Source organism: Ambystoma mexicanum, chromosome 3q (genome assembly GCF_040938575.1).
Source record: "Ambystoma mexicanum isolate Mex_15411 chromosome 3q, UKY_AmexF1_1, whole genome shotgun sequence".
Taxonomy (NCBI): Eukaryota; Metazoa; Chordata; class Amphibia; order Caudata; family Ambystomatidae; genus Ambystoma; species Ambystoma mexicanum.
Window position 1 is genome coordinate 38,306,564 of NC_090926.1, and position 27,638 is coordinate 38,334,201.

Here is a 27,638-nt window from a genome sequence, read left to right on the forward strand (position 1 = left end):
CCCCAGATGTTTTGACCTGCAACTCCCACCAGTTTTACTCAGTGTAGTCAATGGTGAGAGGTCATGGGAGTCATATGCCAAAACATCTGGTGAATCACGAGTTGATTAACCCTGCTGGCGTGTAAAACACAGCATGTCTGCCTCTTAGTTGTTCTATAATGTTGGATGCTACTGTATGTTTGTGAATTTTTGAACTTGTGAAACACTCTAGACACAAGACTGAGACCTATTAGGGTGGAAATATGGTCGTAATTTTTGATCCAATCCCATAAGTCAAATTTGGCTTTAAACAAGACTTTTAGAACTTGAAAACCTCCTCTTATGTTCCAATTTGTGTACCAATTAATAGTTTGAAATGTGGACATCACCAAGTCGTCAAAGGTATCGCCACTTGTAAAGCCACTTGTAAAGCGGTGCCTCCCACTCTTGGTACCTTAGATTTCCAAAATGGGACACACAGGGGACATCTAGGCCTATAGATATAGTTCACTTCTCTTTCTTTCCATATGTCCTCCTAATGAGATCAGACCAAGTTCTAGACGCAGAAATTCCATTGATACTGATGGTCTAAGTCTCACGATCTTCCTCCAAAAGACTCCCTCCACACGATTTAACCAACTCAAGTCCTTCATTCACAGTGCTTCAAGTCCATATAGAATGGTGGGCAGAAGCACTGGAGTATCCTGCGTTCTGATGTGCGAACCTGCAAAAAAGGTGGGTCAGAAGAGCAGCTTTTCTCTTCTTATTGGAGACAATATATGGATAGTCGCTCAATGCACTCATTTCCAACCCAAGATAAGGATAATGATCTATGTAGTCAACATTCCCCAGTTTGGAGGTCAGCTTCACTCGGCTTACCCTTCCTGGAGATCAACATTGGGCCTCATTACGACCCTGGCGGATGGACCATGGTGCTAATAGCACCATGGTCCATGCCGATAACTCTCCGACTCCGCCATGGCGGAATGGGGAATTAACACCCCATTCCGAGGTTGGCAGAGTGGTAATTCCCCCTTCCGCCATGGCCCTTCCCCATTCCCATTTTTGCCCCATAGGGCATACTGGGAATGGGGAAGGCGCTAAGTACGGTGCCGCAAATTGCGGCACCGTACTTAGCACCAAGGTCCCTTTGCGGCATGGTTTTTAACGCCTGCAAAAAGCAGGCGTTAAAATCACCATCCCGCAAAGGGACCTTGTAATCAGGCGTTAAGGGTCGGCGCCGTTTACGGCGCCGTAAAACCCTTAACGCCTGACTCGTAATGAGGCCCATTGTCTTGTTTTTTTCCGCATTGACTACGAGATCATTCTCTTTTGTGTAGCTGCCAACTCATCAAGCATAGTTCTACAACCGGAAAGAGTGTGGTCGAAAATGACGAGGTTGTCAACATATAACATGCTTGCGACTCTCGTCCTTCCAATCCTCAGAGGACAATTAGAGCTAGCCTCCTTCCATTCAGGGAGATCTGAGTTGTACAAATTAAACAGCTTTAGAGCCAGCACACAATCTTGCTTAACTCCCCTGCTGAGCTGCACTTTCAAAGTCACCCTGCCCTCATTATGTAAACAAACTCTGGCGCCCGTGTCTTCATGCAGGCACTGGATTATGGAACAAAACCAACCTGGACAACCCCAAAAGTTACTGGTAACGTCCAACATGGACAGCAGTCTGTAATTTTCCAGCATGCTCCTGTCTCCCTTCTTATAAACGGATAAGTACAGACTGCCGCTATGTTACCGGTGTATTATGCTCAGTACAGACCTCTTCAAACAAAGCCTGCAGAAAAAGACCCCAGCCCTGTGGATCCTTTTCAAGATCTGCGTTGGAGAGCCCATTTGGGCCGGAAGCCTTGGAGTACTTTAATTTTTATAATTGCAGCAATCATGGTCTTATTAGAAGTATCAAGCTGACAAAGCACTACATTCTCAATGGACTGCAGTACCTGAGAACCTAATGTGGACTTCATCTTTCCACCTACAACATCCAACCATACCTGCTCCCCTATGGGATTAAGTATTTGTTGTTCCCTTGGACCTTTGGCAGTGGATAGTAGCTGCCATATTGACCTTGTGTTTCTACCACAAAGGGCACCTATCATGTGCTGCCGCTGAATGTTTTATATGGAAAATGTCCAGCTTTTTAGCCATCTACAATATCTATTCTTGAACTATGTCTCAAACTTCCCTATGCATTACTCATTTTGCGTTGTGAATTTCAATATCGAATGGCTTGCTACTGCCACTGCCAACAACCAAGGACAGGACAAAAATTACGGATGCCACCTCAGAGGTAAGAGCACTTAATCAATTCTCCATCTCGTCTGCATTGCATTCAATGTACTCTTGCCAGCAGGCCATCCTGAGATTATTTACCACAGATGTGGCTCTGTAAATACTGACTCCAGACCACTGTATTCGATTACCGGAGTGGCTGGGTAGAATATCTTTAACCTTGGGGTCTGGAAGAATGTTTACAGGGAGCTCCAAAATTAACCTCAAAGGGAAGTGATCACTATGGACATTTGACAGTACCTCTAGTTTTTGCACATATTCTAAAATGGCATTGCTGCTGAATAGGTAATCTAGAATTACCCAACTTCGTCCACCTCTCCATGTCTCGGTGTAGAGGAGCAATAGCATGCCTGTGCAGGAAATTCCGCCCCCCTACCTCCTATATGTTGGAAGCCTGAGATTGTGCCATGCTTGACACCAGCTGTTGTGACTATACCTCAGCAAGTGTTTGAGAGAAGATATCCTCTGAGAAAACCCTATCAAATGTAGCCCCGAAGAGACGACAATATGGGGGAGGAACTCCCTGAAGGAATATGAAAAGGAGCAAAAAGAGGAGTTGGTGATGTCACGAAAGACGAGCATCATGCCCTGAGAATATGAAGAAAATGCATGGATCTTACAGAAACTGATGACGCAGTTAAGATTCGAGTAAACTTTCATATGCGAAAAGAAGAATGCATGTGTGCAAAGCACTGCAGAAAATGCACTCATTGAATGATTGTACAGACGCTGAAACGCAAGTAGACTAACTGATTATAGAAGCTGGCTATATGCAGTAAATAGACTGCAGGCAAAGCGGCCATTGTATAGAAACTGGACATCTGTGTCATGAAATTAGTAAGCCAGGACCAATGGAGAGGAAAGGCCGAGAACTGTGACGTAGCAAGAATAAGCTGAGATCGTGGATACTAATGGCGAGGCTGTCTGCCCTGGTATCAAAAGCTGAAGCAGCCAGTGTCAGTTATCTATTCTTGAAGGCAGTGAAGGTGTGGAGCTGAATCATCCCTTGTTAAGGTGCAAAGAGAGAACACCAAGCGTGCCATGTTTTATTAATTTAAGATATCTAAATGCTGCAAAATTTACCAAATCGTTGTCTGTCACGTGAACCAATGATGGAAATCGAGTTCAGCGTGAAGTCCTAGAACAACGATAGTGAAAGCCTGTACTCCCATATATTCCCACAGACAAGGATACTTTGCAAGGCCAAGTTTAAGCACAATCTGCATGGCAGAAGGCTTGGGTGATGATAGATGTTGGGCTAATTGGGTGGGGAGGTAAAGTCAAGTCCACCTCCTAGCACCTGGGTATGAGCTTACGTGCTGCTAAATGAACCGAATGTTCCAGACATGGCACGAGCATGCCAACCAATTGTAGAGGGCCGTATAATGAAGGGCCTTATAGTTTAAGAGCCAATGATATACTGTGTACTTAATAGTGTTAAAGATTACATGTTTCAGAGGTATGCATAAGTTGTTCACCTGACAGTAGATAGCCAATCACAATCCCAGCCCTTATAGAAAGTATACTTAGATGTTCCCTTTGAACCTATCACAATCCCTCGTAGGTTTTTCTTATTTGCCACGTAGTAGGATGTCACTTCTGACATGTTTTTGTGTGTATAAGAATGTTTTTATGAGAAATAAGTTGAGAGCTCAAGCAAACATCTGTTGATGTCCGTTGTAACTCCCTGTTTTAGATCATTGTTAATAAAATAGCATCTTTGCCATCTTCCTGAGTTGATTCGATTATTTGGTGTCAGTTATTCTGCAACCCCATCCATTGCATGCACAATACCCAAAGGGCCATCTGCTGATGTGGTAGCGGTCGGATGGTTGGAAAAGATCCAAACTAGTTTGTCTGCAGAGTTTCGGACAAATAGGGCATCCTCTGACATTAGCCGGAAGATCGCAGCGTTTATTAATATGTAATTTCGACTAGTCTGTATGTTGCTTGTTGAGTACAAATATCGAAGAGTGATAGAAGTTGTGCGGTAATTAAAAAAGTTGAGGAGCAATAGTGATTGAGCATAGCTAAGTGATTGGTACCAATCAAAAAGGTAGAGATAGCTAATTAAGAAACTAGAAGCTTGGGCGGCGATTGATGGTGCATGCTCATATTTGTTGTTTTAAATGCATTGAAAAAGTGGCGATTTAATCAAAAAAATAAAGGCTATTTCATAAGTCTGGTAAATATTGACAGTCATTTGAGACTTGTCACTATGGGAGATACTCCTCTGATGCACTTATGTAAAACATTATCAAAGCACATGCCCATGCTCAAACACTATAAAGCGGAATGGATGAAAGGCACGGCAGATAAAATGTTCATGCCGTGGCCACAAGGGGGGATCATTGTCAAAAGCCGTATTGCAACACATGGCTACTGCGTACACAGGGAAGAAATTTGAGAAAAGATTAGCGATTCTAGAGCTGTGGAAAATGTATCAGGAAGAAAGAGAAGATCCACCACCCGAGGAGTGGAAGCTTAGTCAAAGTAAGGAGTGTTGAGCCTTCAGCTCCCTTACCTCACCCGAAGTAAAAGGTGCTATTAGGGAAGAAATAGGGTTATATCCTTTAAAGGAGTTGAAAGCTGTGACGGTGTATAGTAATCTAATATACGAACATCCCACTTATAGTAGCGATGATAGTCCAGAGGAGGATAAGAGAAAAGAAGAGATCTATAAGATCATACAAGACAAAGGAGAAAGGAGTGAGCAGTCGAATCTGTCAACAAAAATAGATGAGGAGATTAAGAGTTGAAAGGAGTGAAGGATAAAGCTGATGAGATAGCGCTCGTGCAGAACGAATGGATGGGAGGACAGATATTACTTAAAGTAGATGGGAAAAGCATTGAGGAAGTTAGGCAAATAGAAGATAAGGACGAACAAGAAAGGAAAGACAAGGAACGAGAGAAGAGATTGAAAGAAGACGAGCAGAGAAGGAAGACCAGGGAGCGACGAGAACAGATATATCATGAGGAGCAAAAGAAAAAAGAACAGGCAGAAGAACAAAGAAAGTATGACAATAGACAGAGAGTGATAGCAGATAGGGATAGAAGAGAAAGCATGAGAGAAGAGGAAGAAGCACAAAGACTAAGGGACAAAAGATTACAGAGAGACGAAGGGATTAAGGAGAGAAGAATGAAGGCAAGAGGAAGAAAAAATCAGAAGTGATGCAAGAAAACAAAGAGAACTAGATGAATAGCATGAAAAAGAAGACAGCGGGGTCTCGATACCAGTTTCATTCATAAGCAACCAGTAGGGCCAAGCCCAGAAATATGATGGAATAGTATAGAAGAGTTCCTTCCGATAAAGGAAGCAACTTCAGGGGCATCTAGAGTTGTGTTAGACAAAGAAAGATTTGATGCGGAAAGCATTGGAGAAAAGATCAATAAGGTCTATCAAGAATTAAAGGAAGGTAGCAAGAATGGAAGTCAAGGGAAGAGGGATCAATCCCTAGCATTTCAATCATGAAGCGAAGAAGAAAATCTGTTCAGTCATGGACGTAGAGCATTGTCCTTGAGCAGACTGAACTTAGACAAAGGTGAGGAATATAATAGTCACACTAGTTGAGGACAGGGCATATCAGATGAGGAAAGAGAATCTACCCTCGAGGTAGGAGGAGGGAGTGTGTGGGTCCCTGAAAGAAGCCTGCAAATGGATAAAGAAGTAAGATGGTCGGATCTGGAACAACCTAATGATAGGACGCCAGATCCCATAGCATGTCCAGAGCGTCCCTGAGGACGATCGTATAGTGAGAAGGGAGAATCGCCGCCATATGTGAGCAGGTTAAGGTCGTTACCGACAAGAAGACAGACAGGGACAATTGTCGCTGCCATGGATAGACTAATGATGAGAGCCGACTCTGGGTTGGGGTTCACACAGTTTCCCTTATTGGAAAAAGGGGGAGCAAGACCACAGTATATCCCATGGCTGCACATGGGCAAGAATAATTTAAGGTGTAAGCTCCCGAGTTTGACTTCAGGCGCTGAAAATGGATATATGAATTAGAAAAAATGACAGGAGGAAACACGCTGGCCATAGGGGACATAAAAGGTCTCCTGGCAGCTATTCTTGGGGAAAGGGCTGATGACATATGGAGGAGAGCAGGATATTCAAGTGTGACAGCACAAAACACAGCGCATAACGGAGCACTGTTTAATAATTGTAGAGCAGACATGTGGAGAGCTCTCAGGGTACAGTAACCTGATGCATTAGACATGGGTGCAATTTGACACGTAAGATGAAGGAAGATGAAGACCCCATTGCTGCAATTCCAGATATTCAGGAGATATGGCAACATGAAACTCACGAGCCTTGGGAAAAGACAGTGGCATTATTTTACCACATTTTATACCAGGGGTTGCCTGAGCCAGTACAGGGACAGATGAAGAAACAAGTAGGGATGAAAGCGAAACCGTGGGCTGATACAGCTGACGATAGTACACCATTGTCGGTTATTAGAAGAGAAAAATAGGAAGAAGGATGAGACTAGGAAAATTGAGGAAGCCAAATTAGTTCTGAAAAAAATGTCTACATTTGCCATAGAAGGGGCGGTATTGACAAGTGCAGAAGGATTGGGAATGCAGGAAGCAATGAGTGCATCGCAGGCGAATAATCAACGCCCTATGGATCAAGGTGGATATGTGTTCGTGCCACGAGGCAGAGATATGGGCTATAGAGGAAGAGGAGGTGGATTCCAAAATAATCAAGGTGGATTTCAGAATACACAGAATGAGAATCAGAGTACCCAGGGAGGATATAAACAAGGGGGAGTTGTCACACAGGCACCCCAAGTATGTTGGACCTGTGGGATAACAGGGCATATTGCACGGGTATGAAGAGGCCAAGAGAATGTACAAAATGGCCAATTTTCAAGAGGGGTGGGACAGCTTATCCTCCACCATGTAGTACACAAACTAGAGAAGGGTTCGCCCAACATCACACATTGTATCAGACACAAGTACTGCAAGTACAGCAGGTACAGCAATAAGAGCAAGTGCAAATGAATCCACCACAAGGGCTGTCGCAACAAGCCCCTATACAGACAGAGCAGTATGCAAACACAGGACAAGTGCTGACACCCAAAATAGGAAGTGTCACTGTGGTAGGAGGAAATCCTTTCACAGGGACAGGGATGAGCTTGTACCCACAATAGGACAGCTCACAGTGTGACTTGATCTGTTCAGTACTGCTGTGACACCAGACCCCCAAGAAGAACCAAGGGTCGATGTGACGATAGGAGGCAAACCTTTTTCTTTTCTAGTAGACACGAGAGCTACTCGTTCATGTATATGAGAGGGAAAATATCCAATGTCGGGAATTGCCATGAATGCTCAAGGGTTCTCTGGAGCTACGAGTCGAGTTCCTTTTACTAATAAATTACCAGTCTCTATAGGATAGTGTTCCTTTGTTATATTCACGACCGACACGGTTAATATTTTGGGAAGAGATTTGATGACAAAACTTAACATGACAATTAATTCACTGTTCAAGGAATAGTGTGTTCCACTCCAGGAATACACTATTTAAATGTGGGCAAATTTATACTGGCGTTCACAGGGCAAGTGGCTCTGCAAGGCGCTCCAGTAGATCCAGAGATTCTTTTATATGGAGTGAGCATTTTACTGACGTGGCTACCTGGCTTGGTGTGAACAATTGTGAGGAGACGTGATGAGTTTTTGTTTAGACCACAAATACCTATGGACGAATAGGGAGGACAGACTATCCCTATAGAATTAGAAGCAGCCATAGTACGAAGGGAAATGTAAATGCTCGAAGGAGTAGATGAGGGTAGACTGTAGAACGATAATAGCCCTCGAAGAAGGGTAGATATTGACTAATATAACTGATGACAACATGTTCAGGGAAGACCAAACAGATGATGAAGTGGTGTTCTTTATGAACATCACATACTGGATAAGGATAGAAAAGAGGGAAGTCCCACAGTGAATGGCGATAATGCGCCAGCGTCCAGCATTTATTCAGGAAAACTTGGAGAAGGTGCCAAGTGTCCTTTGGACCTGTCATGATGCCTACCTCCAAGGATCCAGGTCCGACCCAGCAACCCCAGAGGCAGGCATCATTTCCCCCAGGAGAGTGCCAGCGGGCCCAAGCTGGGGCCCTTTGGACGCAGTCCTGGCGCCTTAGGCGCCAGGCTCATGTTGGACCCCTGTCCTGGCGCCTTAGGCGCCAGGCTCATAAAGCTAGACATGTGTTCAAGTGTTTTAATGTGCACTTACCTGATGCAGACCATGCTGCTACATCCAGGCCCTCTTGAGGCCTGAATGGAACTACTTTACCTGTGGGACTACTTTCCACCCGGGTGTGCTCGGGGAAGGATACATACCTGATCGGTGGAAGGATACACACTGGGAACTTCTTCCAAAGCTATTTAAACCACACCCGATCAGCAACTCACGCTTCGCGTTGTTCTGCTCCTCGCAGCTGGACGCTCACTGTGTCAGCTCCTGCATCTGGACTTCAGCCATGCCTGTCAGCATCCTGGGTCACCTGCAAAGGGAGACAAGAGACCTTACCAGCTAAATCTGCACCACGGAGACATCACCGACGATCCTGAAAGGGAAGACATTATTTTTTTAAAGGCATTTCGTTACGATCGCTGCAGCGCTGCATTTCACTCACCTTTCCTGGGTTCCTCCATCTTCAGCAGCGATCATCCGGATACACAGCCACTTCCCAGAGCCTAGAGAAAAAGACAAGAATAAGAGGTGAGAGAAGGAAGGGAATAAGACTTACCTGTTGAGTCATTCCCATTTCATTTCGGGTCTTGCCGCTTCCAGGCATTTTCTGGACCCCGGCCCCTATGGGGAAAAAAGACAAAGACATTGAATGAGCGTATGCAAAGACAGTTCCCGAGCGCTCATCCAGAACTAACCTCCCATTTACTGGAACTGGAACTGCACGTTTCACTTCGGGTCGGTGCCATATCTCCGGCATTCTGAACCCCGGCTCCTAAGGGGAAAAAAGACATAAGCATTAGCGCTTGCTGCAAAAAGACAATGAACATTATTAAGCTTGGACTTTTGAACTTGCAACAGAACTTTTACAGAGCCTTACCTGAATAGTCAAGCTTACCTGAACTCCCACCAATCCTCAATCCAGTGAAGTAACTGGGTTTCAACGCGCCCCTGCATCAGAAGCAGGATGGAGAGCTCATCCTTCCTGACCCTAAGGTGAGACTTCACAGGGAATCGTGGAAGGGTATCGTGGAGGGTTGGAAGAGAGTGGGAGGCTTGAGCATAACTCAGTCAGTAGGTGATACTCCCTTTTCACGTACAGGGGAATATTCCTGCGAGCCGGAGAAGCCAGAGTAGAGGGCCCTTCCTGTCCATCTTCAGAGTCCTGCGCTTCACCATTGAAGAAGCATCAGCACTCGAAGCCAGACCTGCGCCTCCGTGGGAATCAAGTGAGCGTTACAGAACGCAAAGCCTACCCACAATTTCCCACCCGGGCGCTATGGAGACTTCCGAGACTGACCAGCTGGCCCAGCTTTTGGGGGAATTACAGGCAGAGGTGCACTCAGCCCGCCAGGAGACTAACGCTCTCAAAAGAGAACTGATCTTATCCAAGGAAAGAACAGATGACCTAGCCAAAAGGTTATTACAGGCCCAGGCAGGGCACACTCCTTTACCTAATTCCGGAGACATTTCCACATCAATGGGTTTGAGTAACCCGGTACAAATTAATCTACCTGGACACATGCCTTTGGCCCCGCCTGAACGTTTTGCAGGGATCCCAAGAAATATGCCGTCTTTATGAACCAATGTCGTTTACACTTTCTATGCAGACCCGGGGCCTTCCCTAACGACCAGACCAAGGTAACCTTTATACTATCTTACCTCAGAGGCAGTGCTGCCGATTGGTCTATTCCATTGGTAAATCAGGATGATCCCATTCTCCGGAATTTTCAGGGCTTCCAGGCCGGCATAGAAAGATTGTTCGCTCGACACTCTCAAGGACAGGCCCTTGATAACGAACTGCTATCCTTACGACAAGGTAATCAGGATCTTCTGTCCTACATAGCCACCTTTAACAGACTGGTTGTGGAAACTGGATGGCCAGAAAGCAAAAGGATCACATTGTTTCATCGAGGCCTGCGCGGAGAGTTTAAGGATGTTCTAGCTCAGATAGTAAACCCACCCCAGGTCTGCGCAGACTACATTGACTTGGTGGTTCAACTTGATCACAGACTTCAAAATAGAAAAGCACATCGGTTCAAGTATGAAAACCGAGCACCGATCAAAACCCACGCTAACTCCAAGAGTACAGACGTATCTGAACCTATGCAAATCTGTGGTGTTAAAGGACCATTAACGCAGAAAGAACGAGAGAGAAGGCGGCAAATGCAACTTTGTCTGTATTGCGGGACTTCCGGTCACTTTCTTCGAAATTGTCCAGTTAAACCACTTAAGAAGGTGGTTGGAGCTACTGATAACGAATTAGTGACACCTGATTCGGGAAATGACCTAGCCCGGCAAGCGTAGGGGTCCGCTTGCCGAGCTTGAAAACTAACTCTTTGACCTCGCATTTTGTCATGCCAATGGTGCTCGTGGACCCAAAACAGCCTCAGCAGTTGCATGCTATAAAAGCATACATCGACAGTGGAGCTATTGGAAATTACATAGACCGTGAATTGGCTTCCAGGATTAAGCTTCCTCTCCGCCCGAAAGTAACCCAAGATGTCATTACTACAGTAGATGTAACCGAAATAGCCTCAGGGCCTGTAACGCATTCCACTGTTGAAGTGACACTGGTGGGTCAGGATGGACATCGGGAAGCAATCGTGTTTGATGTGATCAAGGCCCCACAATTTCAAGTAATTATTGGAATTCCTTGGTTAGAAACACATAATCCCAGAATTGACTGGCGAGCAAAGAAGATAAGTTTTCCTGATTGTGAACCAACTTGTTATCCAAGAAATCCAGCTATGGGTCTAGCCTCAGCAACTTCCACCCCTGTACAGCTACCGTCAGAATACCAAGAATTCCAAGACGTTTTTCAGAAAGAACAGGCTAACACGTTACCTCCCCATCGGTCTTATGATTGCCAAATCGATCTGATACCCAATGCTCAACTACCTTGTAGTAGGATTTATGCTCTTACGGAACCTGAGAACCTGCATTTGCGTCAGTATTTAGATCAGTACCTAGCTAATGGTTTTATTCGCCCGTCCAAGTCTCCTGTCTCTTCAGCTCTGATCTTCGTGCCGAAAAAAGAAGGCGACCTTAGAACGTGTATAGACTATCGTGCCCTAAATCAAATAACGATTAAGAATCGTTATCCTCTGCCCTTGATCCCTGAGCTTATCGACCAGGTGAAAGACGCTTGTGTGTACACCAAGTTAGATCTCATAGGAGCTTTTCAACTGGTGCGCATAAAAGAAGGCGACGAATGGAAGACTGCATTCCGCACCAAGTTTGGGCTCTTCGAATATCAGGTGATGGCCTTCGGTTTGTGCAATGCACCTGCCGCCTTTCAGTACTTTATGAATGATGTTCTTCGGGAACTTATTGATGTCTGTGTCATTGTTTACATTGACGACATCCTGGTGTACTCTTCTTCAGAATCTGATCACAGAAAACATGTTAGGGCAGCTCTTGAGAAACTGCGCCAGCACAGATTATTTGCAAAACTCGAAAAATGCGTTTTTCATACCACAGAAGTTGAGTTTCTCGGATTCATTCTGACACCTCAAGGAGTCCGAATGGACTCGCGAAAGGTGGACGCCATCCTCAAATGGCCATCTCCAGGCTCGGTGAAGGGAGTTCGGAGCATGCTCGGTTTTGCCAATTTCTATCGAAGATTCATCCCGGAATTTTCCCGAACAGTCCAACCCATCACCGCTCTCCTAAAGAAAAACAAACGCTTCGAATGGACTCTTGAGGCCGAACAAGCCTTCCAGGACCTGAAAACCAAATTCACCTCTGCACCTGTATTGAAGCACCCGCACCCAGATCTCCCGTACATAGTGGAAACCGATGCATCCAGTTCGGCCATGGGAGCTGTCCTGTCGCAAAGAGACCCAAAAACTAACCAACTACACCCAGTGGCCTTTTGGTCCAGAAAATGTTCTCCTCCTGAAATCAACTACGCAATTACCGATAAAGAGTTACTGGCCATCAAATCTGCTTTCAAGGCTTGGCGTCACTACCTTCTCGGGGCAAGACACACCATCACCGTAATTACAGACCACAGAAACTTACAGTATTTAAAAACGGCCAAAGCTCAATCTTCACGACAACTCCGATGGGCTCTATTCTTTGCAGAATTTGATTTTGTAATTACCTATCGCCCTGGCTGCAAGAATGGAAAAGCGGACGCCTTATCCCGGATAGGCATGGAAGAACCTAATTCGAGTTTAGAACCTGTGCCCATCATACCTGAGCAAAGAATCTTAGGCTTAACTTCATTGCAAACTATTGAGGATATCCAAACGCAAGTAAAACAACTTCTAGACTCTTCAACCTTACTGGAATGGAGTCAAAAGGGTCCTCATTACACCATTAAGGATGACTTACCCTACTTCCAGGAGCGGTTGTTTCTGCCAAGTAAAGAATTGCAAGAACTTGTTATTGCCTATCATCATGAATCTTTAATGGAAGGACACCCAGGTATCGCTAAAACGGAGGAAAAAATCAAACGCCACTTCTGGTGGCCTTCTTGGAGAAAAGACATAAAGTCTTTTGTACTGTCTTGTGGAATTTGCGCCCAAAACAAGGCTCAAAAGAAAAGGCCAGCCGGCCTACTTCAACCCTTGGATATTCCACCGGCGCCATGGCACACCCTGTCAATGGACTTTATAACAGATCTGCCTCCTTGTGCTGGTTACAACACAATCCTTGTAATTGTGGACCTATTCTCCAAAATGGCCCACTTTATCCCTTTAAAGGGTTTGCCTTCAGCTTCCACCTTGGCCAAGGAATTCCTGGAGAATATAGTTCGCATACATGGTTTCCCTTCCATATTAGTCTCGGATCGTGGAAGTCAATTCATCTCACATTTTTGGAAGAAGTGTTGCCAACTAGCACAAATAGATGTGCGGTTATCCACCAGCCACCACCCCCAGACCGACGGACAAACCGAGAGAACCAATCAGACTCTCGAGCAATATCTTCGGTGCATGTTACACCAATCCGAGTTAAATTGGAAAGACATCCTTTGGATCGCAGAATATGCATACAACAATTCAGTGCATTCTGGAACCGGGCAAACCCCCTTTTATACTTTGTATGGTCACCATCCTCGGACCTCTGACCTAGATCCACCTCTGACCCTGGAAATGCCCGCAGTAAATCATCTGCATTCCACAATAACCCGAGCCTTCAAAGAAGCTGCAACTCATTTACAGCAAGCCAAGAAAAAGTATAAAGAAAACGCTGATTTGCACCGAAGTAAAACTCCTCCTTACCAAGTAGGAGACCAGGTATGGCTAGCAACTAAACATTTACCCCTCAAGGGCCCGCGAACCTTCAATCCCAGATTCATAGGACCTTATCCCATCAAAGCTATAATCAACCCAGTGGCCTTTAAACTGGATCTACCGTCCAACATGCGTATTCATCCAGTTTTCCATGCATCACTTTTGAAGCCAGTACAACCAGAAACCCGATTGTCCAAGCCTCCAGATCCAGTTCAAATTGAAGGGGAATTAGAATTCGAAGTTAAAGACATTTTAGACTCCAAGGTGGTAAAGTCGAAACTCTTCTATCTTGTTGACTGGAAGGGATATGGACCTCAGGAGAGATCGTGGGAGCCTAGTAACCATGTCCACGCACCTCGATTAGTGCAAAGGTTTCACCGGAGATTTCCGAACAAGCCCAAACCCCCGGAGGGAAGAACCTTGGGAGGGGCTTTGAGGGGGGGTACTGTCATGATGCCTACCTCCAAGGAGCCAGGTCCGACCCAGCAACCCCAGAGGCAGGCATAATTTCCCCCAGGAGAGTGCCAGCGGGCCCAAGCTGGGGCCCTTTGGACGCAGTCCTGGCGCCTTAGGCGCCAGGCTCATGTTGGACCCCTGTCCTGGCGCCTTAGGCGCCAGGCTCATAAAGCTAGACATGTGTTCAAGTGTTTTAATGTGCACTTACCTGATGCAGACCATGCTGCTACATCCAGGCCCTCTTGAGGCCTGAATGGAACTACTTTACCTGTGGGACTACTTTCCAACCGGGTGTGGTCAGGGAAGGATACATACCTGATCGGTGGAAGGATACACACTGGGAACTTCTTCCAAAGCTATTTAAACCACACCCGATCAGCAACTCACGCTTCGCGTTGTTCTGCTCTTCGCAGCTGGACGCTCACCGTGTCAGCTCCTGCATCTGGACTTCAGCCATGCCTGTCAGCATCCTGGGTCACCTGCAAAGGGAGACAAGAGACCTTACCAGCTAAATCTGCACCACGGAGACATCACCGACGATCCTGAAAGGGAAGACATTATTTTTTTAAAGGCATTTCGTTACGATCGCTGCAGCGCTGCATTTCACTCACCTTTCCTGGGTTCCTCCATCTTCAGCAGCGATCATCCGGATACACAGCCACTTCCCAGAGCCTAGAGAAAAAGACAAGAATAAGAGGTGAGAGAAGGAAGGGAATAAGACTTACCTGTTGGGTCATTCCCATTTCATTTCGGGTCTTGCCGCTTCCAGGCATTTTCTGAACCCCGGCCCCTATGGGGAAAAAAGACAAAGACATTGAATGAGCGTATGCAAAGACAGTTCCCGAGCGCTCATCCAGAACTAACCTGCCATTTACTGGAACTGGAACTGCACGTTTCACTTCGGGTCGGTGCCATATCTCCGGCATTCCGAACCCCGGCCCCTAAGGGGAAAAAAGACATAAGCATTAGCGCTTGCTGCAAAAAGACAATGAACATTATTAAGCTTGGACTTTTGAACTTGCAACAGAACTTTTACAGAGCCTTACCTGAATAGTCAAGCTTACCTGAACTCCCACCAATCCTCAATCCAGTGAAGTAACTGGGTTTCAACGCGCCCCTGCATCAGAAGCAGGATGGAGAGCTCATCCTTCCTGACCCTAAGGTGAGACTTCACAGGGAATCGTGGAAGGGTATCGTGGAGGGTTGGAAGAGAGTGGGAGGCTTGAGCATAACTCAGTCAGTAGGTGATACTCCCTTTTCACGTACAGGGGAATATTCCTGCGAGCCGGAGAAGCCAGAGTAGAGGGCCCTTCCTGTCCATCTTCAGAGTCCTGCGCTTCACCATTGAAGAAGCATCAGCACTCGAAGCCAGACCTGCGCCTCCGTGGGAATCAGGTGAGCGTTACAGGACCACAGGCCCTTATGACGTAGGTTTATTAAAGGGAATAGGGGAAGTTAAAATAAAGCTTAAACCAGGAGCGATTTTACCTCGAGCAAAACAAAACCCCATGTCTCGAGGCTGATGAAGATATATTTTAGAATATGTCAGCATTGTTCAAACAAGGGATTCTGGTGCCATCATAATCATGTTGTAATACTGCAGTGTATCCTATCAAGAAATATAAAGGAAGGTAGTGGGGATTTATACAAGATATGAGACCGATTAACCCTATTGTAGATGCAGAGTTTCCTTTAGTTCCTAATCCGGCGACGATACTATGCAGTATCCCAGTGGAAACTCGATATTTCACAGTGATTGATTTGAAAAATGCATTTTACTCGATCCCGTTGCACAAAGACTCACAAGACTTGACTTCCTTTACGTTCCTTCAAACTCAACTGAAACATACTAGGCTGCCCCAGGGGTACTGTGAGTCCCCATCGATTTTTAACAGAGTCCTACAGATGGATTTAGGCAATATTGACCTTAAGAGTGCAGTGATATAATCCGTCGATGACATTTTAATTTGTTGCACCATGGAAGATGAGTGCAGACAAGATTCTATTCAGTTGATGACGATTCTAGCAGACAATGGATATGAGGTAGATAAGGAGAAGTTACAATACTGCCAAGAAGAGGTGTTATAGGGCAGCTGATTTCATATGAAGGAAAAAAGGTGACACCTGCAAGAACTAAGGCGATTATGAAAACTTCAAAGCCAAATACAGTGAAACAAATGCAATTGTTTTGGGGATTATGCAACTATGTTAGAGCCTGGGTGTTTAATTGTAGTACACACATAAGACCGCTTTTACAAGCTTTAAAGAAATCACAAGTGGATAAAGTAAAAATAGACTGGACTGAACAAATGGTGGAAGGGTTTGTGGAGCGGAAAAAAGCAATTTGACTAGCCCCTGTTTTAGGAATTCCCAATTATGCTGAGGTATTTTATTTGTTTTCACACACAAATGGGACAGTCATGACAGCAGTGCTTTTACAGAGAACTACATTGGGGTACAAGCCTTTAGCATATTACAGTGGGATTTTAGACCCAGTTATGAGAGGACACTTTCCTTGCAAACATTTCTGGCAGCTGCCGCATTTGCAATTCAAAAGTCTACAAGTATTGTTATGGGCTGCTCTATGACCCTTTACATGGAGCATGCTCTATTTGCCATTTTAGAGAAACCCAAAGGTACATTGACATCCCAAAGAGCTTCAGCTTATGAGGTAATTATTTCTAACTCAATGATTAAGATTGTAAGATGTGAAATAGTAAATCCTGCCATGTTTATAGCTGAGCCAATAGAGGAAGGCGATCAGGTACATGACTGTGCTAATTATGTTGAATTTTATGATGATATACCCCGAGTGAAGGAAATGCTTTGGCGGGAGGGGAAGTTCCTTTTATTGATGGTTCTTCGTAAATTGAACAGACTAGTGGGGAAAGGCATTCAGGCGCAGCGGTAGTAAGATACAGATTAAATCAAGAATTTGAAGTTGTAGCAAGTGCAAGGCTACCGTTTCACTTTTCAGCACAATCAGCAGAATTAGTAGTGCTTATTGTTGCGCTCGAGAAACACAGAAGGCAGGAAGTGATGGTGTACAGTGACTCTGCCTACGTGACATTGACATACAAACAGGATTAGCATGTTGGAAAAGGAGGCGCTACCTCCGTGAGGACGGCACTCCGGTGCAGCAGGCATCTTTAGCTTATTAAGGCACTACAACTCCCAGTGGCCATAGCGGTCGTTAAATGCGCAGCGTACACAAAGCGAACAGATTTCAGCACTTGCAGGAATGAAGCCGCAAATGAAGAAGCCAAAGGGGTTGCATTGTCCCAAGTTATTTTGAGTTTTGATACTGAAAATATTAAAGAAAAAGTAGTAATGACCATATAAGTACAAAAAGGGTTTAATAAATTGTCGATAACCCAACTAAGGCAGTGCACCACAGGAAGAGCAGGAATTGTGGAAACGAAGGGGGTGTTCTTTATTCCCCACAGAAGCATTATGGTGATAAGATAGCACTGAAAAGCCAGTGATGCCAGTAGCATTATTAAAGGTCGCGCTTGAACAGCTGTATTACCCCGCGCATGTAGCTAGGGATAGTCTTGCTGCTAGAATTGCGGAAGACTGGTTCATTCCAAATTTATTGGAGCATGTTACAGTATTTATGGTAAGCTGCATCGTGTGTCAAATGTTTACTGCTGGGTATACACTGAGAACAATTAGAGGGTTAATACCTCGACCGAATGGTCAGTTTCAGCATTTACATATCTACTATATCAATATGTTGCAAGTATCTAATGGATATAGGAATCTATTAGTGGTGGTGTGTCCCTTCTCTAGGTGGATCGAGGCAGGTCCATGTACACACCCTTGTGCAGCAAGGTTTTTAGTGTGCAAAGTTTTCCCGAGATGGGGTGTGTGTGGAATGCTGAGATACGACAATGGACCACATTTTGCTATTTGAACAAATAGGGCTTCTATTGAATATGAAGCACAAGTTTTCTTCTGCTTATCACACGCAAGTGAACGGGATATGTGAGAGACCCAATGGCTTCCTTAAAGAAAGGATTGGCAAAATTAAATTGACTTTTAAGAAGGGATGGCTATATTGCCTACCTCTAGCTTTATATGCCCTTCGGAATCAGCCAGGATCAGACCATCACCATACCTCTTATGAACTAGTGACAGGGCAGTGAATGAGAACGCCCCTTACACCTCCATCATGGAGTAGAAGTGATGCCCAGAGTGCAGTTAAACTTTAGGTGATGAATTGCACAACTATTTGACATATATGACCTCTAGCATCTCGCTCATTTCAGATCAAATCAAGCTCAAGGGGGGTTGGTCTCAGAACACAGAAGAAGACAATTCAACAAGTAACCCAAGTAAACTACTATCAGCACTTAAGTTATATGTTGGAGACCTAGTTCTCATTAAAAGCTTTACTAGAAAGTGACATAAGCCACGCTTCAATGGCCTCTTTTGCGTTGAGAATATAACTCCTTCAGTTGTAAGGTTCCAATGAAGACGAGCTTGGCTTCACTTAGGGGATGTAAAAGCCTATAAAGGTGAGACCTGCCCTCCCACCGTTGCTGATCCAGAAGCAAGGCAAGAAGAAGAATGCACAGATTTGATCGATGACGAAGAAGGATGATGAAGCAATTAGCTAATAATACATATTTTGTATTGAACTGAGATTCAGTGGACACGCCTTATAGATATATCAACAAGAGTGCAAAGACTTGCAGAGAATTTCAGGAATTTTTCCAAAAAACTTTTAGAAAAACATTAAAGCATTACAATTATGCTTAAACGTCAGTTCTTGCTCAGAAATTGGAAACAAGATCAGTATCCAGATTCATTTCATGGTGAATACCTGTTCTAAGCAGTTAAACATATGGTACTTACTGACAGTAATGTTCATCGACTTGTGCTTGATGTCTTTGTGTTCATACTTCAAGCTTATCCTGCTCTTTTCAGAAGAGACGTTGATATTCACACTTTTTTACAGGATCCTAAAAATGGCCCAGTGATAAGAAGGCCTCTCATTGCAATAACTGAGCAGATTTTACAGTTGCAAGTATAAAGAAATTTTATGAGTGTATCAAAGATGAGAAATGCAAAAGCCGGCACAGTTCTAGAGAATGAACAAGTGCAACAAGTATCAGAATGGCGCGAGAAGTGGATGCCTATGTTTTTGTGCATAATATTTTCACAGTCTATCATGTTAGTACTTTCACTGAGATAGAGGTCCCTATGGTTCTTCCTACTATGGGAATTTCCTTTGATATACTTCATGAATGGTACAAGACTTCTAAAATACACAGGAGAAATGCAGAGGAAGATAATGAGGGGATAAATACCTATCTATATAATGCAGTACACTTGGGTAATAAGATGTGGTATCAGCATATGAGGGAAGTAGGGGAGAAGACATCTAAGGAGAGTTGCTACGTCTGCGCTCTCAAACCCTGTGTCATGAATACAGTGCGAATTGTCATCTCTAGAGAAGTCCCACAACACTATGACAGGTGCCTCATTCATCTTGCAGGATTTATGACCGGAGGACAATTCCAGGGAAGTTGGGCCACCTTACAGTGGAGATCGAAATGGTTGTTTCCGTTCCAGGATAATTATATCAAGACTACAGATGGAAAGGGAAACTGGATGGGAGAGCAAGATGCTTGTGTATCCTGCAGCAGGACAGGCAGAGATAGTCATTGAAGGCATGAAGGGAATGTATTGCCCTGATATAACAGAAATAGCTGGATCACCTGGATTTTGGGAACACACTCAAGTCTTAGTCTATGGCCGAGTGAACTCCAAGAAGATATGGGAAGGAGGACTGATGTCCTGTGAAGCTCATCTACTGAAGCCAGAATATGTGCAAGAGGTGCAGAGAGTGAACAATGGATGTTTGAAGTCATGGGCTAAGCATACCAAACTACTGACATGGGTAGAAGATGAATCAGGTCCAATGGTTGTGATTCACTGGCGAATGCGACGTTGTACTTCCAAAGACATGGAAAGAAACATGTGGGAGACAACAAAGGCTGCAAAACTACAATTGACGTTTCCAGGATGGGAGCAGGGACAGCCGTCCTGATTGGTCGATATTGGGGCTTGTGGGCCTAGGGCCTACATGAAGCTGCCCAAGGATTGGGGAGGAACGTACTCCTTGGTGCTTATCCATGTTCCAGCATTAGTGATTCCTCAGAGTGACCTGAACATTGGAGAATTTCCAAAAGTAGATGCCCATTTGAGAAAACGATGATCGCTTGGATTTCTTGTATTGTGGTGACTCAGAACAAAGAGAAAGTTCTGACAATTGGTGTGAGGTCCACTCTGTGTTGGAACAAAGAGTGTTTGAGCACTCTAGCTGTCCAGAGTTCAGATCTGAGGCTCTGGAAGAGGATATATGTAAAGCCAGTTTTGGATACTGTGTGGACACTAGAGGTCTGTGTTCTGTCCCTAAACAGATGCACACTCTTCACTAAGAGGTAACAACTTAGTGGATCAGCTCTGTACTGAAAGGTACAGCTGCTGCCATGATCTCTCTGCAGAGTATGGCAACATATCCCTTGCCGTCTATGCTGAGGCGGAGACAGCAGTTTCGACCTGTTCAGAGCCTTACTTCAGTGCATGGACTTCTGGATTGGTGGCTGCAACTGACACCTGTCAACTGAGTTTAGCCCCTGTTCTGAATGAGAAGGTGGATCTCAGCAATGCATGTCTGGATGACATGGCAGCTTCAACCCTCACTTGGAAGGAACTGGGTCTGACTCAAGAGACTGGGTGTCAGGACCCTCATCACGCCAACTTGTTCAGGAAGACATTCAAAGTGTCAAACTGAACAGGAGCCATTGGCCTTCCACATGCATGAAGGCGGTGTATGTGTGGACAAGATGCAACCTCTTGTCAGTGAAGTACTTCATGTACAGAACTGGGCATACCCCACTACCCAAACCCAAGTGAGGACTGTCCTGGGCCTCACTGGGAAATACAGGAGCAAAGTGGCAGCAATATAGCTGTCCCTCTGACTGCCCTCACTATTCATAGGGGACCTAAAGAGTTCTTATGGACTCCTGAGTGTGAGAAGGCCTTCACTGCCCTGACATAATCCCTAGGTCAGGCCCCTGGTTTAAGGGCACCTGATTGTAAGAGGCTTTTCTTAGTGCAGACAGATGCCTTTGACACTGGGATAGATGAAATACTTTCACAGCTTAGTATCATAGGTGAGGAACATCCTATATGTGTAATCAGCTACCAGTTTAGGAGTGGAGGACTCAGTTGGCCCCTGGTGGAGAAGAGTTTTCCATTGTATGGTGCCTTAGGAAGTTGAGGTCATACCACCATTGGGTTCACTTCACTGTGTATGCTCCCCCTAAGCCTTTGAAGTAGTTGATAGATGATAAGGGAGAGAATCCAAAGTGGCTCAGGTGGTTCATGAGTCTGCAGGCCTTGAACTTCACTATTGGGCATAGGCCAGATCCCAAATGTAGCAATTTTGATGGGCTGTCAAACAGGGATAACCGACTGAAACAGAGGACCCATCCAGGGGTGGATTAGTTGCCCCTGTCTGTTAGTCTGGGGGTGGGGGCTGTGTTAGGAAAGATTGCTCTTTACTGCACCTTTCCTTCCATCTTTATGGAACCCCCAAACCTTTTGCTTTTATTTTTGAATCCGACCTGCACTTTTTACAGTGCAGGGAACCCTTAAGCATCACTACACTGGCCTTTGCTCATATGTTATGGGGAAACGGATATGTCCTACAGGCTGTCAGTACTGGGAAACCATGTTTCCCTTAGTCATCTTACTATGTTAGTACTTTTGGTTACTTTTGTATCATTTGTGGTAACTTTCTATCATTGTACAATGCATCTTAAACTTCAGTACAATGGGGTGCATTTCTGTTTTGCCCTAGACTAACACTCAGAGGATTTTTGGTTATTCTATGTGAGCTATAAGGATAAGGTGGTGGCAGCAGTGACTTCCCCTATTTTCGGGATTTAGCCTTACCGAGTTTCCCACATTTGGCTACTAACTGTGGCTACTCGTCAAACATGGCTGTGCCACAAGATTTTTTGCCTGTTCTTTTGCCATCTTGTTCTTTAGCCTTCTTCCTGGCCTGAGAGGCCAGGAACATCCTTATAAGGACTTCCAGTGCCCGGGAAAACAGGAGCTTTTGGCAGGCTACTGGAGGGCTCTGTGTGTTTGCTGGCAGGATGTGGACTGGGTCTGTCTGACCCCAATCCACAAACTGGTTTCAGTGTGTCTGAGTGGTATTCATGAATGTTCCCGCTAGTAGTCCTGATTAGACCACTGCTGGGGTGTGTGTGTGGGCTAGTCCAGCAATTGGCTAGTGAGGGCAGCAGCTCTTACCTGGCTTTTAGGATAAGAAGAGGACCCCGGCACCCATTCCTTAGAGATCCTGGAGAAACATGAAGGAGCCAAGTATCCTGTCCAGCTGTGAGGCCTGCGAAGAAACCTGAGACCTGACTGAAGGAGGCCTGGCAACCAACTTCTGCTGTCCTGAGGAGCCCTGTCTTGCCTGTGATCTTTAGTAGTCCTGCAAAGGTGCTACGACCCTTGGAGTGGAGGGAGCATCCATTCCCGACGTCTGCTCGGTGTCCTGGGGCTGACAAGCTTTGTTTTTTGGGCTATCGTGTTGCCAGCATCACTGTGCCGAGTTTCAGCCTGAAACTTAGGGGATCCTCAGCTGGCACTACAAGACTACCTCTTGCGTAATCTCGGTGTCCTAGCGTCAAGGGGACCCAAGATAGGAGGGAAAGTCCAACAGCAGCTGCTGAGTCCTTTTGTATCGCCCTGCTGCAGTAACAACCATCCAAAATAGCTTACCTGACCCGAGTCCAGTCCTGAGAGGGGTGCTGCATTTAGTTTTTCTGCAGTCTTTGATCGAGAGTCCTTGCAACAGTAAATGACACCAACCAGAGATCAGCTTGAACCGGCAACCCCAGTGAATCGAGGACTGGGACTTCCGGCAGGAAAATAAATGTCAGACCCTCTTCCTTTGTCCTGCCAAGTCTAGGGAATAATAAGAGTATGGGGGGAAGTTACAGAGTGTCTAACCTACCCCTATAATCCCATTATAAGTCAATGGGCTTATAATAAACCTTATTTATAACAATATTGGCTTTGCCATTGCTTGCTTGTGCAAGACATCTGACTATTGGGGCTACTTTTAGGCATTAGTCCAACTTAAACCCTAACCCTAAGAACCCTTCACTGAACCCCAGAGATCCTACCTGCATTTTGTCCTGCCTCCCAACTTCTGTGGAACTTTAACCTGAACTATTGGGCAAAAGGCACCAGACAATTTAGGGCTGGACAATTTTTGTTAGGGATCATCTCTGTGGACCTTTTTGTGCATGATACTATTCTAACCTTTCCTTTGCAGGAGTTTCTGATGCGTAGTATGCCCTATAACAAATTGAATGTATATATGTATTTAGTTTGATAGTGTAGTGTAATAAATCTACCTGCTAGTAGTCATTTTGCTATAGTGTGTTTCGGCCATAAATAACTGTATTTGTATACATCCTGTCTAAGTGTAATCTGTGATTCCCATTGCATGACCTCATTGTGCACCCCTTCAAGCTCACCACCTCTGAAGAACTTAGCCTAGACCGCCTGTCACTGCTACCTAAACTGGTTTGGCTACAGCTTCCCAGAGTTGTTCCTGTCACAATATAGGTTGGCCTTCTATACATTTGTCCACCAGGCCAGAGTATAGAAAATCAGTCCTAACATAGAGGTGTTTCATATATGAAAGAAAGAATCAAAACAAGGGGAAGGACAATTTGTGCTCAGGATATTGTGTCTCTACACATTTGTTAAACCTTAATATAGTCCATCTAGTCAATTAGAAACAAGTGGTTCTTTTGGTGTATTGGGTTTATTCCACAGGGTGCACAGCCGGCACGTGTTTCGACCTTGTGGTAGTTTTCAAGGCCTATTCCTGATTTAATGGTATCTTATTCAATTGAGTGATCTTGTTAATGAAATATGGATGAGCGAGTTATATAACTGGGGCTGCGTGGACTAAATAGTCGATGCCTGCCTCATCTGAGATTAGATTATGTTTCACAGCTGCAGATTCAGCCTGTATTAATGTCCGTTTGGAGCTACCAGAACAGTAGTTCAATTCACCAGTTCCATTACCGAATATTAGTAGGGTGGAATCATATATCACCTTGATTAGGCAGAAATAAAGTATAGGAACAGGAAAAGACTCACAGGAAACCCCCAAAAAGAAAACAAATAAAAGTGCCAAGAAAAGAGGACAAAGGATTTCCAACAAAAAGCAAAGGTGTGTCGCAACACAGAAACGGGAGAAATTAATCCCCACAAAGGAATGCAAAAATTACTTTTCAAGCACGAAAAGAGATGCATGGCTTTCGGAACACGAGAAGGGAAATAATATTCTAACAAGTAATGCACTGTGAGGACCCAAGAATAAAGTGGATAGATCAATAATTCTCTCCTAAAAAAAACAGAAGACAATTATTCTCCATATTAGACAACAAAATAGGAATCCCCAACAATAAATGAGACAGTGAATATCCCAACAAGAATATGGACCATTTCAAGGGGGAAAAGGAAAAGGATTCTCATGACAAGTAAAGAGAAAATGGAATCACCCAACAAGAGCAGGAGACATAGAAATTTCCCAAAATGTAGTCAAAAATATCTCCCAAAACAAGACAAACGAGTTTCCCAATGAGAAAACAGATAAGGAATATTCCAATATGAAAGTGACACTAAGTTCTCCGAAAAAGGTCTTAGCAAATGTAATTTTCCCAGATTGGAGTGGGCAGATTTTGCCTCAAAAAGTGCTTGGAAGACACATTGTGAATCACCATCATTTTATCAAAAACGTTCGGCCTGACAATAGATACATTTGCTAGAAAAATGACTTAATGTTATGTTATGTTGATTAATACAGCGCACCGCTACCACCGAGGGGCAGTCTCCAGATGCTCACGTGGATGGGCGGGGTGTGTTTTGGGGGATAGGATAGGATAGGTTCAGAACCAGGAGGAACTGGCATCTGTGTGCATTGTCTTGTGTGTGTAGGTTGGTTGAGAGGCCCGGGTAGTTGTAACCATAGAGGTAAGACTCAGTGCCTCTGGTGTGTGCTAGTGTTTATGTTGGGTGTGTGAGCCATATGCGGTTAGGGTGGTGGTGCGGTCGTGGTCGTGCTCACTGGATATCCATAAGGGAGTCCAGTGTCGCAGATGTTTATTAGGTGTTAGATTGAGTTGCGTTTGCGTGTGTTTGTGTGTAGTGTGGGAGGATTTATGCTTTATGTCTTAAACAATACACATTTCTGTACACAAAATACGTTATGAAAGAACAAACTGTTTCTTGATCGAAATTAAATTATTTTTTACATAAAGGGATGCCTCAAAAAATATATGATTTTTGTTGGGCAATCAATGACAAGCAAATTGATCCTTAATAAGTTAAACGTTTTGTTATATAAATGATAAAATTCTGTAACACGATCTCCCACTCATCTTTGCTTCCAACATTAAGAGACACAAAACCATCTTCTGGTAAGAAAAGAGACAGAGGATCCTCCAACTTGAGAGGAATCTGGCAACCTGGAAAGGGATGAGGACACAGCTAAATGTCAAGGAGGTGGGCTATGTCTGCAACACTATGGTTACTCTGTGGTGTGATTGATATTACCTCACTACTCCACGGTCAATAGCTCTGGTGGTAATTTAGGTGGCTACATGACTAAGGCAACCATGGGTGGACTGGCCTATAGGGAACTCTGGAGATTTCCCAGTAGGCCTCTTTTGTGTGGTAAACTATTTTATTTCCAAATGTTCTCACAGGAAAAGGGCCGGGCTTGCTGGAAATGCGTAATATAGGTCCACTCTGAAAAGTATTTCCAGGGCCTATTTTGGTTCCCAGTCCACCCCTGAAGGCAACTCCTGTTTGAGGTTGGATGCCTATGTAAAGTGAATTCAGGAACCCAAAAGGTAATGGGAAAACCTAGTTACAATTAGCTTTCATTGGCTTTAAAACCAGCCATGTAAACAATCTCTATCTTCACGTAGTCAGTCTTTATTGCTTCCAGAGTATAGTACAGTATCCAGACCTGAACTCCTAATCTTCCAATTCAATACTCTCTTACCTTCAGTTGAGGCTCCTGCAGCCAAAAAGATAATGAAAGAAATACAGCAGCAAGCAGGGTAGCAGTGGATGGTTTTCATCCTAGACATAACGAGTTCTGAAAAAGAGAAGAGAAATTATTCTGCGTGGGTATTCATGCACACAAATGCACACACATACACTCTGTCACCCATGGGTGCCCAGTGGGGGCTCAGCATTAAAGGTTCTTCCCTCTCTTCTTGGTGAAGGAGGATTTTAGTTTTTGGGTTGATTGAGCAGTTGGCTATTTTGCTAAAACTAACACTGCTTTGATGATTGTTCAGTCCTCGGCTTCTCCCAACTACTCCAATAAGAACCTTAGGAATCAAAACCTTGAAGAATATCTAAGATAGCCCTCCTGAACTATGGAGTATATCCGGGACTACCACACCAAATATGATTTTGAATACCAACCACAGAACATATCCATGACAACTCAACCACACTCTGTAGTATATTAACATACAACGAAACAACATGTAGCAAATTAGCACACAACCTAACTATGTTGTATTTACAGGACACCTGCCCATGCAGCACATCTGGTATGATACAACTTAACTTTTAAGCACATATAGGACAAGTCAAACATGGAGTATACCCAAGCCAACCCAATGCTACCCTGAAGTACATCCAGTGCAAAGAAATAAGGTAACACATGCATATTACTTCCAATGAAAGATGTGTGGTAATGGCTGTGATAAATCAGAGATGATTCCCCCAGAAAACTTGGTCTGGGACCCTTCTCATGTGGCCAGGGAAAGGCAGACTCTTTCTGATCCTGACTGTGGCGGTGGTGTTCTGCTGGAGGATCTCATGAGTGGGGAAGCAGGTCCGAAGGAATGGGAAACAGCCTTTTTCAACTTCCCCCAAGACCCCAACCTTCTAATGGCCTATTGTAAAATAGAAAAAGTTCGAAGAGCTGATTTTTACATTATGGACTCCAAATCCCATAATCCCCAAAGTACTGAGACAAAGAAGAGGGCTGAAGAGGAATAAAACGGAAAAGTACAGCTTGGTAATGGAAATGACCCAACCCCGAGGGAGACTGGGAGGCTTAAAAGGCCACCTCAGGTGCAGGCCATTCAAAAGAAGAAGCAACAGAGCAGTAGTCGTAGGTGGTGGAGTTTTGAACTCTCCACGTTGCAGCAGAATCTGGAGGAGGAAGAAGATGGCAGGACCTCAGTTGAATGGCAAGCAGTTGCCGGTCCTGAGAGGGTCTTTACCTCCAGAAGCCTTAATTGCAGAGGTCGTGCAGTGGGAAGCATCAGAGATGGAAGCTTTCCCCATGGAGACCCGAATTGCAGAGGCTGC

At 44.6% G+C, this 27,638-nt stretch overlaps 1 protein-coding gene across 1 annotated transcript in view; it reads right to left on the reverse strand.

Annotated features, from left to right (window-relative positions):
* The window catches only part of IL2RB (interleukin 2 receptor subunit beta), a 260,299-nt gene that overhangs the window by 153,537 nt on the left and 79,124 nt on the right, over positions 1-27,638 (reverse strand). Inside the window, exon 2 of the mRNA XM_069653014.1 lies at positions 26,308-26,403. Coding sequence (XP_069509115.1) covers positions 26,308-26,395 — 88 coding nt within the window. The 5' untranslated portion in view covers positions 26,396-26,403. The remainder of the gene's footprint in view (positions 1-26,307; positions 26,404-27,638) is intronic.